At 55.7% G+C, this 16,035-nt stretch overlaps 1 protein-coding gene across 3 annotated transcripts in view; it reads right to left on the bottom strand.

Moving 5' to 3' along the window:
• Nucleotides 1-10,272: 10,272 nt before the first annotated feature.
• The window catches only part of RBM19 (RNA binding motif protein 19), a 120,923-nt gene continuing 115,160 nt past the window's right edge, over nucleotides 10,273-16,035 (bottom strand). For all 3 annotated transcript variants that reach the window (NM_001045955.1, XM_024977098.2, XM_024977100.2), the window contains 2 exon segments: nucleotides 10,273-10,824; nucleotides 11,495-11,605. In NM_001045955.1, coding sequence (NP_001039420.1) covers nucleotides 11,508-11,605 — 98 coding nt within the window. In that variant the 3' untranslated portion in view covers nucleotides 10,273-10,824; nucleotides 11,495-11,507.

Below are 16,035 nucleotides of genomic sequence, written 5' to 3'. Positions count from 1 at the left end.
GTCTCTGAATGGCCTGCTTCTCCAGAGGCTGGACTAGGGATGACCTTTTTTTTTTCCAAATATGAAAATGGGTATTTATTATAGAACAATTTTTAAAGATTAATTAAAGGCTTTAAACAAAAAACAAGCAAAAACATAATTCCACACACTGACGTTGACTTGGTAGCATGGAAATACTTCAGCCCGAACAGGCATGTTCGTCTTTGATGAATTGACACATAATAAATTCTCATGACATGATTCCAAAATATATGTATGAACCAACGTGATGTGATTATAAACATAAGTGAATTTAAACCCTGGTACAATGGCACCCCACTCCAGTACTCTTGCCTGGAAAATCCCATGGATGGAGGAGCCTGGTGGGCTGCAGTCCATGGGGTCGCTAAGAGTCGGACACGACTGAGTGACTTCCCTTTCACTTTTCACTTTCACGCATTGGAGAAGGCAATGGCAACCCACTCCAGCGTTCTTGCCTGGAGAATCCCAGGGGCGGGGGAGCCTGGTGGGCTGCCCTCTGTGGGGTCGCACAGAGTTGGACACGACTGAAGCGACTTGGTAGTAGTTAGTAGTAGCATTAGTTTACATGAGTTCAATTTAAGGTCAGTGACTTGGTGGGAACCCCACACTTGCGGACAAGCTCTCGAAGGCTTCCTTTTTTTTTTTTTCCTCAACAAAAGCTCTCACATGTCTATCACTAAGCCAAAACCCTCGTTGAGCAACACTGACAAGAGAAACAGCCTTCCCACCTGTCCCATAAGACACACGTGCCTGTTCAGACAGTAGTGACGTTCTCTCTACTGTGGTGTGATCAGACACAAGCGACCTCGACACCACATACATGGGTGTCACTTCATATGCGAGGCTCCTTGTAGACCCAGCCTGGTTCTTCTCCAGTGTCTTCTCTTGGGGTCGTGCCTGGTTTTATTACCAGTATTCATTCGAATCCACTGGTGAATGGGATGATTCTGCTTTTGGTTCCTGGCCAGGAATCGCCTGAAAGTCTTGTGAGAAGACATGGTGAGGAGCAAATTCAGCCATACATAGGATGGCCAAGGGGCTTCCCAGGTGGCCAAGTGGTAAAGAATCCACCTGCTGACACAGGCGATCCTGGTTTGATTCTTGGGTTGGGAAGATCCCCTGGAGGAGGAAATGGCAACCCACTCCATTCTTGCCTGGAGAATCTATTCTTGCTTGGAGAATCCCATGGACAGATAGAGAATCCCGTGGACAGGTAGAGAATCCCTCTATTCTTGCCTGGAGAATCCCATGGACAGAGAGCAGCTTGGCGGGCTATAGTCCACGGGGTCGCAAAGAGTCGGACTCAACTGAGCGACTGAGCACAGCATGGTGGAGATGAGAAGACAGCTTCCTTAAGTCAGCCTCCATCTGCTTTAAAACCGTGGATTTTGGGGTTTGTCACAACAAGGGAACATATACTCTAACTGCTACACCGTTTGTCTTCAAGGTCACCACAGCTGGCTATATTCCTATCTGGCTCCTGTTCTTCAGCTGAGCACCAGGAGAAGCTGGCTAAGCATCTCAGGGTCTACAGAAGGTCTTGCAGCTCAAAACTGTTGCGGTGACATGTTTATTCCACAAGAGCTGGGCGTGAAACTCAAGAGTAGAAATCCTGGAGCAGGAGGAGCCGCACATCCTAGCTCCTCTGGGGAATCCAGTTTGAGAATCATTAAAGGAACCAGTGTTTTAGGCTATGTCTTCTGTGGCCCACCACTTCTCAAGCATCCTTCCTTCTTCCAAGCAGTCAAAACTTTGACTGTGGGGCAGTGGCCAGTGTAGATGCCTGGAGGGAAGGAGACCTGCCTTGTTCCAGCACCTTCCTGGAGTATTCCTTCAGTCCTCAAGCCTGTTTCCTCATCTGCCTCATCTCAGACGAGACTCAGCCCTGTGTTGCGGTGCAACACCCAGATGTGCAAGGTGGTGGAAGCATCATGGCCTGGAATCTTCTGGGGGGACCAGGAGAAGGGAAGGGCTCCTGACAGTTCCCAGGGAAGGAAGGAGCAGCTGCCATCCAGAAATCTGCACGACCACAGAGAAATGTTTGCTGTTGGCCTGAGCCCAAGGATGGGGCACCGCAGCCCCAGAGGATCGTTTTCATGAAAGCTGCAATTAAGGGGAAATGGGGTCTATTGAGGAAGCTGGAGGGGATGTAGCCCTGGCTTCTGGCGATGCTCTAATTAGATCGCAAGGACCCTCTTATTTTGCCACTGAGCCAGAAGGTCCTGGTCTCGGGGCTTGCGCTGGGTGGTGGGTGATGGTGAGAGCCTGCCCAGGCTCGGGGGGCACGTCTGCTCCTAGGGGAATGGGGTAACAACAGTGCCTGCTGGTCTAGTGCTCGCCACGTGGCAGGGATCACACTGTACCCGTTTGATTCTCTCAACCTCGGGAGTCGTAGGGCTGTCGCTCTCAGTTCATGGATGAGAAGACAGGTTCAGAGAGGTCGAGGAGCAAGCTCAAAGTTGTGCTGTAGGTAAGCAGCAGAGGTGGGTTCCAGCCTGGAGAGCCTGGAGGGGTCTGGGCAGAGGCGGCAGGATGAGAAAGGCACAGAATGGGGAGCAATGCTGCGGTGTGACCTTGGGGAAGCCACCGGCCCTCTCTGGCGCTGGCTTGCTGAGCTGTAAGATTGGAAGGGCTTGCTTTAGATCAGACAAACTTGACGTAGAGGGCCAGAGAGTAAATATTTTGGGCTTTTCAGGCCATACAGTCTCTGTTGTATTAATAACTACTCAGTTCTACCGAATCAGCAGGAAGGCAGTCTAGACCATCTGGAAGCCAATGGGTGTGGCTGTGTGACAATAAAACTTTATTTACAGAAACAGGCAGCAGCTTGATCTGGTCCACGGGCTGCAGTGTACAAACTCCTGGTTTAGGTCACTCATGTTCCTTCTCTACCACTTCTTTATATCACATTCATGTTCTTAAGGATTTTCTTTATACAAACTCACTTTTTTTTTTTAACCTGCTCCTTACAGTTTAGCAAAACCATTGGCTTGATGAGCTAGCTGTGTATTCCTAATTGTAACATACATGTGAAAATAAACCCGTAAGTTAAAAAAAATAAAAGCTCATGGACTGCCTAAAATCATCTCGTGTACCACGGAAGGGGTTTTCCAGTGGTTCAGTGGTAAAGAATCCACTTGCAAGGCAGGAACCACAGAAGACGTGGGTTCAACCCCTGGGTCAGAAAGATCCCCTGGAGGAGGGTATGGCAACCCACTCCAGTGTTCTTGCCTGGAGAATCCCAGGGACGGCGGAGCCTGGTGGGCTGCCGTCTATGGGGTCGCACAGAGTCGGACACGACTGAATCGATTTAGCAGCAGCAGCAGCAGAAGTAACTTAGCACTCATGCCACAGAAGCCTGTATTCTATGATTCACCGAAGTGTTAGTTGCTCAGTCCTGTATGACTCTTTTCGACCCCATGGATTGTAGCCCGCCAAGCTCCTCCATATGGGATTTTCCAAGCAAGAAAACTGAAGTGGGTTGACATTTCCTTCTCCAGAGCATCTTCACGACCCAGGGATTGAATCCCCGTCTCCCACATTGCAGGCAGACTCTTAACCATCTGAGCCACCAGGGAAGCCAATGCTTCATGAGACATATATATCAGCAGTTTTCTACCCACTCAGGTAGTGGGGGCCACACCCTGTATCCTGCCTGACTTTGAATACAGCGATTCTACTTTCTCTGTTTTCTCCATTGGGGTTCTGCCTGAGGCTTTTGTTTGGGAAAAGGGGTCCTGTGATCCAAAGAGTTTGGAACCCTATAAAAGTAGCTTCAAAATGAACTAGGAACTGGCGAGCTCCGAGCGAGGACATCCCAGCTCTTCCTGCATGGGGCTCTGAGTACCACACTGCTTTTTGGGTTTCTTAAAGGGAAAAACATGATTTCCCGTTACGCCTTTGACCCAGCCCTCTCTCCCGAACTAGAGATACACGTCCACCAGGAAGCTCTCCATCTCCACCTGATGGCTGTCTCCAACCAAACGCATCAAAAACCCAACTCCTGGCTTCCCTCTGGGCCAGCTCCTGCACTTGGCTGCCTTCTTTCTTCTTTTTTCCAGTTGCTAAAGTCCCCAAGCATGGCTCCACAGAGCCTACAGCCAGATCTCTAGTCTGTCTGCTGGTCTCCACCTTCTGGGACCCTGTCACCTCTTCCACTGGTCAAAGTTGCCACATCTCCCCTGGATTACTGCAAGGGCCATACCCAACTCCCCAAACCAAAATGAGCCTGCACAGTGGGCTCTCCCACCCCAGGGACCTTGCTTCCACTGCCCTGCCACTTACCCCCTCCTCTCTCACACCACCTCCTCGGGGAGCCCTCCCTCGGCCCCTCCAGACACCTCTGCATGGATAACGGCCTCAGGGGCACCAAAGGAGAAAACATTTGCTTGCCGTCTCTCCACATTCCACTGACAGCTCCTGGGGATCCTGGAAGGTTGCCCCCAGCACCCAGGGCTGGGTGTGGTGCACAGACGCCTCAGTAAACACCTGTGGGATGCACGCGCCCAGGTGTTCCGGGTTCAGTCCTCTCCTTGGCTCTTCAGCAACAGGAGCCCCCAGGGATGAGGCCACGGGCTCTGTCCTAGGGAGTCAACCATCCTCCGGGAGTCTCAGGGGGTGCCCCATCACCCCGACTCTCTACCCTGGTGCCCTCCACAGCCACATTGAGCCTCCAAAAAGCTCCCGTGTACTGGGGATCAATGGCATTTGAAGGTGTTAAAAACAAAATCAAAAAGCCTGTTAGGGGTTCATGGCAAGTAGATGCTGAGCAAGAAGAGCCTCCCTGGGGGGAAAGTGATGTGACGGATTTCATCCCAGCTGCCCTGAGGTTGGGTTTGGAGTTCTAGCACATGCTGGCCTTCCTTTCTGTGCCTCAAGCTCCTCATCTGTAAGATGGGGACAGGAGTGCCGTCCACCCCCTGACACAGGGTGAGGAGAGGAGGGCGTGCATTCGCAACCTGCACAGGGCCAGGCTCTCTGGTGAGCATGTGCTGCCCCGGGGCAGAAAAGTGCGGAGCTGGGCGTGTGTCCCCCGGGCACCCCCAGGTGCCGTGTCACCTGGGGCTATGTCGCCTGCCCCTCTGATGCTCCTTTTCTGTACATCTCATAAATTTCCCTTCCACAGTGGCTGGACCAAGTGGCATCCATTCCTTCATCAGATATTTACAAGCACCTCCACTACTCTTGCCTGGAAAATCCCATGGATGGAGGAGCCTGTTGGGCTACAGTCCATGGGGTCTCGAAGAGTCGGACACGACTGAGCGACTTTACTTTCACTTTTCACTCTCATGCATTGGAGAAGGAAATGGCAACCCACTCCAGTGTTCTTGCCTGGAGAATCCCAGGGTCAGAGGAGCCTGGTGGGCTATACAGTCCATGGGGTCACAGAGTCAGATACAGCTGAGCAGCTAAGCATAGCACAGGTGCCAGGAAGGGGCTCAGGTGGTATGAGGGCCAGTCTAACAGGGGAGCCTGGACTGTCCAGCGTAGGGTTTGAAAATGTCAGCTTGGGGAAGGTGCTTATTTCAACAGCTGGGGCAACAAGAGAGAACAGATTATTATTAAGCCAGGATTCTATTAATCTGCTATTATTAATACTGCTTTAAAAAAATGTTCGCATATTACTAACGAAGCTCAGCAGAGAGAACCCGAGAGGCTTTTTTTTTTTTTTTTGTGGGATGGGAGCACGTGTTCCATTTCTGCGAGGAGTACCAAAGGGTTAAAGTCATTTTCATTAAAATTTAAATTTCAGCAGGCGCTCACTCTCCCTTCGCCGTCCTTTGAACGTTTGACTGGCAACCATTTCATATTTCAATCTCGGCAGAACAAATTGAATTAGATGTTGAAACCAAACTCGGCTCTGTTCACCAAAGCCTGCATGCTCGGCTTGCACTAATCCCCTCCTAGAGGCTGCGGAGCTCGGGCGGGCGCTGGGAGGGACGGGTCCTGCCACAAAAGACAAAAGAGCCCAAGGAAGGCCGTGAAAGGAAAGGAGGAAAAACCATGGGGGCAAAGGCTGCTGGAGATTTGTCTTCTGCCTGGTTCGTGGGTCTCAGCCTGGGAGACAGACCCTTGTTTGGATCCAGACCATCCTGGGCACCCAGCACAGAGCTGAGCCCATAGGGACGCCCAGTGTGCAATGGATGAATGAATGAATGACGGGGTGAAGATTAGCGGCTGGCTCTGAGGACTTACTGCACCAACCTCTCTCTGCCTCTGGTCTCTGCCCTCCCTCTCACCCCCATATTCTCCTGAGACACCACAAGGTGCCTGGCGTCCTTCCCAGGGTCAAGGTGCTTCCGCTCGGACCTGGGTTCTCTCTGGTCTCGTGATCCTCCATGCCAGCCTCTGCCTGGTGTGCAAACCTGCTGGAGGATGTCAGCTCGGCTCTCCCGGGAGGGAAGAGGCAGGCCTCACACCCTGGCATCACCCCAAGGCTGAGGGCCTTTGCCGGCAGGATGCTGACCAGGGCCTTTCTTTAAACGGCTCGGGTCTGTGTGATGGCCCAGAAGCGCTGACACAAGGACCCGAGCCTGGCTTACAGGCGACAGTGGTAGGGGTGCTGCTGCCCACGGGTGACCCCAGGATCCCAAGGGTTAGGAATGAGCACAGCAACACCTAGGCGGTGGCTCCTGAGGAAGGGACAACTGTGGGCCCCTCCCGAGTCTGCTGTAGGCTCTGTGTGAGGAGTGACTGCGTAAGTGCTGGGCAGAGGGCATCCCCTCCAGGCTGCCTTCCAGGATACCAGGGCTCCTTCCCATCAGGCCCTGCCTCCTGCTGACTCCCACCCAGTCCTGCCTGGGCCTCCAGCGTGGGCCCAGGTGGTCTGGCATGTACACGTGAGGTACTTGCTTCCTTAGGCATTTCCTGGGTGTAGCCCCATAAGTTTTCTTCTTTGTTGAATAATAAGAAGGATCATAATTACTACTACTACCACCATTACTTATGGAAAAGGGAATGGCAACCCACTCCAGTATTCTTGCCTGGAGAATCCCCATGGACAGAGGAGCCCGGTAGGCTACAGTCCATGGGGTCGCAGAGTCAGACATGACTGCATGACCATTACTCACTCACTCACCATTACTTACGGTTCACTAGGTATGAAAAATGAAAGTGTTAGTTGCTCAGTTGTGTCTGACTCTTTGTGAACCTATGGACTGTAGCCCGCCAGGCTCCTCCGTCCATGGAATTCTTCAGGCAAGAATACCGGAATGGGCAGTCATTCCCTTCTCCAGGGGATCTTCCTGATCCAGGGATTGAACCTGGGTCTCCTGTACTGCAGGCAGATTCTACACCACCTGAACCACCAGGGAAGCCCAATAGTCTGCTAAATCCTTTCCATCCATGATCTTTTCTTTTTTCCCCCTTTGGCTGTATCACATGTCTTGCAGGATCTCAGCTCCCCAATCAGGGACTGAACTGGGTGATGGCAGTCAAAGCACCAAGGAATCTCGCATCGAAGATCTAGTTAGTCTTTATAAAAATCCTGCAGGGCTGGTTCTCTTTACACCCATTTTAAAGATATGAGAATCAAGGCAAGAGGTGCTGAGGTCACACAGGCGGTGGGTGACACTGCTGAGATCCCAAACCAGGCCTTCCTGGGCTCAGGGCCCGTGTGTTCTGCAGCCCTACCCAATCCTGCAGGCTGACCCCTTGTGTCTGGAGCAGGGCTGGGACCCTCTTCATCCATCAGAGGTGTCTGTCCCGCCAGGCTCAGGCGCCTCAGCCACCCCTCTTTCTCCTGTCCAAGCCCCAGGTGTCAACACCCCGAGCTCAGAGGCCTTGTCCAGGTACAGATGGCCCCACTGCCCTCACACTCCCTGGGCTTCTGGCATCACCTGCCCTCTCCTGGGCACCTGCTCTAGTCTGGCCCCCATCAGGGGCTCTTCCTAGCTCTCCCTGGACCATCTTGGGGGACACAGGCCCTTTGGGAAGGGGTGATGCTGTCTCCTGTCTACATGAAGATCAGAAGGCTCATCCTTCTTCAGCCGTGACCTCTGTGCTTTATTTCTGGAATCTCTCTCTGAGATCTGCAGTGGTTTGGGAGCAGTGACGTCCCATGATCATTCAGCTCGCCTGAAGCCCTCCCTGAAAGCCCCCCAAGCTCCACCTCCCAGGTGAGCCCAGTGACCATCAGTCTCCCCGCTGCCTTGGCTCAAAGGCATGAAGTCTCCCAGTTCACCCGGCATACGCTGGATGGATTCCTTTTCCCTAAAATGCTTTCACTTGGTCCCTTGTTCTTAAGGGGAAAGAGGTGGGCCACCTCTGGGCCAGCTAGGGCTTTATTATTACCTAGCAACACTTCATTCCACAATCCACAATAATAATGACGATGATTACGATAAAATGAGAGCTTTAGTAGTTCCCGTTTAAAGAGCTACTTTCAGGGACTTCCCCGGTGGTCAGGTGGTTAAGAACCTACCTTCCAGTGCAGGGGACATGGGTTTGATCTCTGGTCAGGGAACTAACATCCCACTAAGTCTGCACACTGCAACTAGAGAAGCCTGCGTGCTACAGCCAAGACCCGGTGCAGGGGTGGGGATGGGGCTCAGTATTCCTGAGACACCTGTTCAAACTCCAAGCCCTCCCCGTGCCTTTCAGGGGCAAGATGGGCTGAGAAGGGACATGGGGGCCGGGGCTGGGCAGAGAGACCAGCTGTGTGTGCTGCTTGTGATAAGGTGGTCAGGGGCTGACTCTCTGAGTGAGGGAGGGAAGCTTATGACTAAGATCTGAAAGTAGCAGGTAGGGTGGGAGTGGGGAAGGGAGGGAAGCTTATGACTAAGATCTGAAAGTAGCAGGTAGGGTGGGAGTGGGGAAGGACAGAGTCTGGAAAAAAGTGGGGGAAGGGCGATGTCCCAGGCAGAGGGCAGAGCAAGTAAGTGCAAAGGCCCTGGGGTAGATTGTGCTGTGCGGGCCAGAGGGCCGAGAGGCAGGGGCAGGGCAGGTGAGACAGGGCCTTCTTGTCCTGGTGAAGAGGGTGATTTCATTCTAAGTGTGCTGTGGGGGTTGCCACTGTACGTCTGATGATCCAGTTTCTGGCTGTGTGTGGAGAACACAGTGCTTCTGGGTAAGGGTGGAGTCTGCTGTTGGCAACTATGAGAGCCAGGAGTGGCATGAAGCTGGGGTGACGAGGAACCCTGAAATCTCTAGGGGTGTGGAAGCAACTGCTTCTATTTTTTTATGGTGGGGGGACCCTTCCACTCCAGACAGGGAGCCCCCAGGGTGGGAGGCAGAGAGGCCAGGCTGGGGCAGGCAGGCAGGCAGGGAGGGGCCGTGGTCTCCCTGTGCGCCGCGTGAGTGGCTGCTGTTTCTTCCCTTGCGGCCCCCTCAGACCATCAGCTTCCTGACCTCCCTGCTCCCATGCTATTACTCAGCTTTCTTGGGCTTGGTCTGTGGATTGCGAGCTTTTTCTCTTGGACACAGAGAAGGCAGTAAGGCACGAAGGTCAAAGAAAGACTCGAGGCCTGGGCGTCAGACGGAGTCTCATCCTGCGGATCCCCGAAGCTCTCTGGGTCTCACAGCACCCCTGTGACGGAGGCGCGGTCAGCACCAGCCCATTTTAAAGATGAGGAGACTGAGGAATCGAAGATTCACTGCCCCACGTTCATGAGGCTGGTGAGTGATGGATGTCACTAGGAACTCAGAATGGTCTGAACGTAGAGCCCGAGCTGGCACAGCAAAACCAGGAGGTGGCAAACCCCTCTCTGGGGACGTTCTAGTACCTTCATCTGGGTCAGTGAGATCAGTGCCAAAGTCGCCTCCTTCCGTGTCAGGCCTGCAATCTTATTTCAGGAGAATCCACATGGCCTATAAGAGGATGAGCAGTGGGGAGGGAGGGTATGGACCTCAGCCCTGTCGTTCCTGGGACCCATGGCAATGTAGAAGCCTGGTCACCGAGGGTCCCTACCCAGACGCCGTGGTCTGATGCTGGGGTTGGGGGGATACCCCACTATAGAGACTGGATGAGATGCACTGGATCTGTGTCTTTCGCTTCTGTTACATTCCTGGTATGGGCTAGGATGGGTTAGGAGGCACCTGCCTCCCAGGGAACTAGGGACAAGCTCAGCCTCGCAAGGTGGTCAGCGTTGTGTGGTGTTGCCTGGATTCCAGGCCACTCTGAAAATTGCCAGATGTGGATCAGAAAGTCCTCCCAGAAAAAACACACAGAGCAAATTTTACACAGCCAGTCCGAAGACTCCAGGGCTCTGACTCGGAGCCCCCCAGCCCTGCAAATGAAGAGGGAAATGAAAATGCTGGTGAGTGCTTGCTCTGGGCTTTACTTGGATTGACTGGTGTGGTCCCAGCACCGTCTGTGAGGTAGGCACAAGATCACACCCATTTTACAGAAAGAGAAGCCAAGGCTCAGACGGAACCTTGCTGGTCCACAGTCACAAAGCTGGGGGCAGCTGGGCTGGGATTCAGGCCTAGGGCAGATAGGCTACTGCTCTTTCCTGTCCATCACCCCATCTTGATGTGCTAGGCTGGGATCTCCAATAGGTCTGGGATGAGCCTTGGGATCCCGCTGGCCAGGACTGGGGACCTGCTCGCATTTGCGGGGTCCCCGGCCTGTGAGCAGAGGGTGTCTGCCGTTAGTGGATGCGGCTGAGCTCCACCAACGAGCTGATGTCTGGGCTCGGAGCCTGGTGCTTTGTGAGTGGCCCCACGGTCAGTGTGGACGGACGGAGGACTAAACCACAGCTCGAAGTCCGAGTGGCGAGGAAGGGGCAGGACAGAGTCCATGTCCCGGACTCTGAGCCGTCCATCCCTTGAGGAGACGGAGGTGGGAACTCCAGCTCAGCAGCCCTAGAAGGAGACAAGAAGAGAAGCTGCAGGAGCCTTACATGCTTGGCACCATGTCTGCATTCTTTTTGATGAATTTGATTCCTTCTTGCTAAAGCCCTACGTGGTGGGAACCAGTTAGTGAGGCGGAGGCTGGGCCCAGGGAGGCGAGCTGACTCGGCTGGGGTCCCTGGTCTATGCTGGCCAGAGCGGGGTGTGGTGGGGTGGGGGGCTTCACGCCCAGCTCCACAGAGTGGCCGTTACCCTGGGGATTGTTCTGGGGTTGTGGGCAGTGGGGCCTGAAGGTCCTCACTACCATGCAGTTGCCTGCCCTGGAGTGAGCACCCCGAAGTCCCTGTGTTCTGACCTTCGCCCCAGGCAGATGGGGCCCTGCCTGCGTCTCGGGGTTGCTGGGAGGAGGAGCGAGCCGGGGGACTCAGGGCTGGGAGGTTTGGCCACTTCTGGGTCCCTGTGCTGCTGCGCGGGACGCCCCAGCGTGGTGGTGCCCCGGCTGCTCTCCGGGCCTCCAGTGCCGGGCACAGGGCAGGCGCAGTCAGTGCCCGGGATGCCTGGGGCTGTGAGCTGAGACCCTCGTCCCTCTGACCTTGGACCAGTGGAGCATGGGGTAGCCCTGTGGTAGGGGTGCGGAAGCCGGCGCGGCTGAGCCCGTCCCCAGGGCCCCGCTGCCACGTACCCTCGGTGCCAGCTCACAGCTGAAGGGTCTGCGCCTCGCCGTCGTCCTCACTGTCTTCCAGCTGCTCTAGGATCTCGTCCAACACCACAGACCGCTTTTTCTTCGGGGGCTCTGTGGGCGCCCAGATGGTGAGAGAGGAGGACAGAACAGCCAACAGGGATGGGAGGCGGGAAGACAGCGGGGACAGAGAGACAGAGGGAGGGGGAGGGGAAAGCCGGGGGGTGGGGGTGGGGAGGAGGGGGAAGAAATTGAGAAAGACAGGGAAGTGGCAGGAGACGGGAGAGCAGATACAGACACGGAGGCGAGAGAGGAGGCAGAAGGAATAAGACCAGACAAGAAATGGGGGGGTGGGAAGGAGGAGGATCAAAGCAGGTATGAGAAAGGGGAAGAGAGCACAGGGAGGAAGACAGAAACGTGGAGGGTTAGTCTCTGCTTCGTCCAGGGGTGGCCCCTCTCCCAGTCCTGCCAGCCATCCCTGCCCATCATCCACCCACCCAGGAAAGAGATGGAGGAAGGCCCTTCCCAGCGGGGGCAGAGGTTAGAGCATCTCTGCGGGGTGTAGAGGGAGCCAGAGGGGCGGAATCAAGTGAGGGCAGAGGTTAGGGAACAAGTAGGAACTATTCCTGTTTGCTTGGAGGTCATGGACTCTCAATGGGGTAGTGGGCAGCTGGCATACGGCAGGTGTTCAGGAAAAGCAGGGTGACGAGATGCTCAAGGACTCCAGAGGCAACATGGAGGGAATAAGAGGTGGCTTTAGAGAAGAGGGGTTATTTGACTTGGGCTTTGAAGAGTGTGGAGGAGTTCTCTGTGAGAAGACAGGGAAGGGGACAGAGATGCACAGTGTGGAAGGACGGACGTGGCAGGCTCAGCAAAATGTATGTCTTCTGGGTCCCACACACTACTGATGACCTGCTGTGCGCCGCGGCTCGTCTTCTCCGCGATCCCACAGGCAGCTGTTGTCATCACCTGCACAAGCGCAGGGGCTGAGTGCAGGCAGCTAAGCCTGAGGTCACACAGCCAGGAAGCGGTGAAGCCAGGACCCAAGACACAGCAGAGCCCACGGTCTTTCCTATTTTCCTAAGTCTCTGGTGCTGCCCAGAGATCGCCAGGGAGACAAAGGGTAGGGCAAGAGAATGTGCTGGTTCCCTTGGCCCTCCAGGAGGGGAATTGCGGGGATGGGGGAACATCAGGCTCCGAGCTTAGATCGACTGTCTGTCTCCTGCTAATCTAACCACTCATTCATGGTGGGCTTGTTCAGAGGCAGCTGTTAGAGGCTGTCCAAATCCCCTCTCCTCCTCTGGCTCTGTGAAGTCCTCCGGATAGAACTAATCACCCCCGTGACTCTTAGCGGCCATCTCCCCAGCTGGGTCAGGGGCTCCTGCAGGCGGCGGGTCTCCCCAGGGCCCAGTCCAATGCTTGCCCTGGAGATGGAGCATCTTGGGTCTCTTCCAGGTGGTCCTGGGAGAGTGACTTGGTCTCAGATTATTTCATCTCATTCCTACGAAACGGACGCCATCACTGGCCCTTGTCTTCTCCATGGCTACCTGCCTGACCCGAGCACTCCCACTTCTCAGTGGACTCCTGGCCTCTGCGCTCACCCTTGTGGCCATCTACCCTGCCCCCAACGGCTGCACGACGGGTCCTTCCGCTCCTGCTCTGCTCCGGGAGCTCAGCTGAGTGCAGAAAGGCCGTCCTAGGACATCACTGGACTGGCCCCTCCCTGGGTCTCCCGGCTCTGCTCCTACCCGAGACTCCCCCCCCACGCCTCCTCCCCAGCGAGGACCCGCTGGCCATCGTCTACAGGAACCCCTCACTTCGAAGTGCTTCTCACCGCCGATGGCGCGCGTTTCTTCGTTTCGGGAAAGAACTGTCCTGTTTATGTCCGTGTCCCCTGCCTCAGCACACTGCTGGGCACCTAGTGGGGGCCCACGAGCAGCTGTCGAAAGGGAGGCTGAGCAAATGGGGCAGGAAGGGGCGACGCTGTGGAGCTGGCCCCTTGGGGAAGGTGAAGAAGGGGTGGGGGGCCCGCATGGCCCGAGCCCCACACCAGCATCACCAGCATCGGTAGTCACGAGGAGGAGGAGGGAGAGGGGACCGGACGGGCTAGGAGCTGAGGTGGCCACCTGCAGGGTAGTCAGCCCCTTCCTCTCCTCACCCCGGGTTTCCTCATAATCACCAGAGGTGCACAATGGCCTCTGGAAATTGAATTTGTGGGCAGGTAATAGGAGCCGGGAAATGGAAGCAAAGAGAGCCTGCAGGCCTGTCACTGACGCCCCCTCCCAGTGACTAACAACGGGGCGGGTGTGAGCACTGGGAACGGCGTGTCCCTGCTCTCCTGCACTGGCCTGGGGTCCCAGAGGGTAGCTAGTGGCGGCCAGCGGTAGTCCTGATGGTGGCAGCTACCGTCTTCACTTTGGCAGAATTGTTTCTTCTTTCCCACGGCCTGACCCACGATTCCAAGACTGATACCGGGGCGGTGCCAGGTACTGGTGCCTCTTATCCAGCTGGCCCAGGGGTGCCCTGCAGGTGGTGACTGTGGGTTACATTCCCGGTGCCCCCAGTGGCCAGCACAGGGCACCCCCAAGGGCACCGGCCCACCTGGGGGACCTTTCAGAGAAGCATGGCCCACTGTCCAGGGGCCTGGGGGCTCCGAGGGCCCCTTGCCACCTGAGTGTCCCCAGCATCACGCTGGCCTAGCCTTGCCAGACTGAACCCTGTGAGGTGGGAACTGGGGCGATCTTGTCCCAGGGCTCAGCACACAGTAGGTCATCATCTGGAGAACACAAGAGTGGACAAATGAACGGACAAATGAATGAGTAAGTCCTTCTTGGGCACTGAGGTGGGGAACTTTAAAATAATAAAACAGCAGTTGTCAGGATAATAATTAAACAGAGGCGGGACAAGAGGTGCTGATCCTGGGGAAACTGAGGCCCGGTGAGGGCATGGCTGGAAGAGGAGACACACGGGACATGTACTTTAGAAACGGGGCCGCACCTGAGCCTTACACAGCTCCCCTGCCCCCGGTGTGAGACCACTGCCCCCATTTCACAGATGGGAAAACAGAGGTGCAGGGAAACGCATGCCCCCCAAGGCCCCCCAGCTGACACATGGCAGCCCCTGGCTTCCACCTCAGACAGTTCAGTTTGCAACATGCATCCTCTGTATTGGGAGGGGAAGGGCATCTTCTGACGGGCCCCCCAGGGGGCAGGGATGTGTGGAGGGGCCCAGGTCACCCAGGACTCTGACAGGGCAGGTGGTCACAGTCTGGATTGAGGATTGGCTGCACTGGCCTTGGCTCTTCCCGAGCTGGGTGACCCTGGGCAGGGCATGTGCCCGGTCCGGGATTGAACCCCTCATGTACCAAATGGGGGGACATGGCTGTTCTCCTACCCCTCTTCTCTGCAGCCGCCTTCCGTTGTCTTTCTGACCTCCCCTGAGGGTGAGGGCTCCTCCTTCCTTTGAAAACCCCTCAAAGCCCCTGGACTTGTCCCCAGCACCTGTCATAACTGAGCTCAGGAATGGCTGGCACTGACCCCGCAGCCCCAAGCACTGACTGGAGGCTGGAGGCTGTGTGCCGCAGACTGAGCCCTTCCGGGCCTCAGTATCCTCATCTGTAATATGGGCCACTAGGACTGCCCACCTCAGGGCTGCGGCGAGGACTGAAGGAGAGAAAGAAGCGACACCAGCACCTGGTGAGGGCTCCACGGCAGTGCCGAGGCCACCACCTTTACTTATCACTCACATCAGAGGTGCTGACTTAACATGTCCCGCTACCATCAGGCCAGGGAGCACCACTGGTGGGGTGGGCTACCATCAGGCCAGGGAGTGCCACTGGTGGGGGGGGGGTGCTGTCATAGGAAGGCCAGTACATAGCAGGTGATCAATAAAAGGGAAAGGAACGAAGTGATTTGGTTCGTCAAGGCCAAAGCAAGTACAACCCAATCCCCACCTCCTCCAGTCACTGACCGGAGAGGCGCAGGGGTCTCCCCTGGGGGCTGTGGGGGAGGGGTGGGGGAAGTCATTAGCAACCAGCCGACTTCACGGCCCAGAAGTGAGACGGTCTGAGGTCACGGCGCTGCCGTTGCGCACTCGGTGACCTTGGGCAGGTCACTTGTGCTCCCTGGGTCTCGGCTGTCTCGTCAGTCCACTGGGGGTGGGCACAGGACTCATCTACCTCCTGGGGCGGTGGCGAGGATTAGCAAGTTTATGGGAGCTTGGCACCCCGAGGGCTCAGCACCCGGGGGGGCCTGGCATATCTGGCTCAGGCTGGGCCCCCAGCACCGCCCTCCCCGGAGGACGTGTCAGGCCCCGAGTCCCCACCGAGCAACACCCAGCACCCCCTGCTGGCCCTGCCCGCATGCGGAGCGCCCCGCTTGCCGGGAACAGCTGCTCAAATCCTATTTCCCCGACATCAAAAGCCTCAGTGGGTTTTCACCAAACAAACATAATGCAGAGCCGGAGAAAGGTGTAAAATAAATAAACGAAACAAGCTGTGCGTTTTCTTTCCGTATTACAGCTGCACCCGAAGATAAACAACAAGT

Source organism: Bos taurus, chromosome 17 (genome assembly GCF_002263795.3).
Source record: "Bos taurus isolate L1 Dominette 01449 registration number 42190680 breed Hereford chromosome 17, ARS-UCD2.0, whole genome shotgun sequence".
NCBI classification, from domain to species: domain Eukaryota; kingdom Metazoa; phylum Chordata; class Mammalia; order Artiodactyla; family Bovidae; genus Bos; species Bos taurus.
Note: the sequence above shows the minus strand (reverse complement) of the source record. Positions and strands in the feature narration are given on the sequence as shown.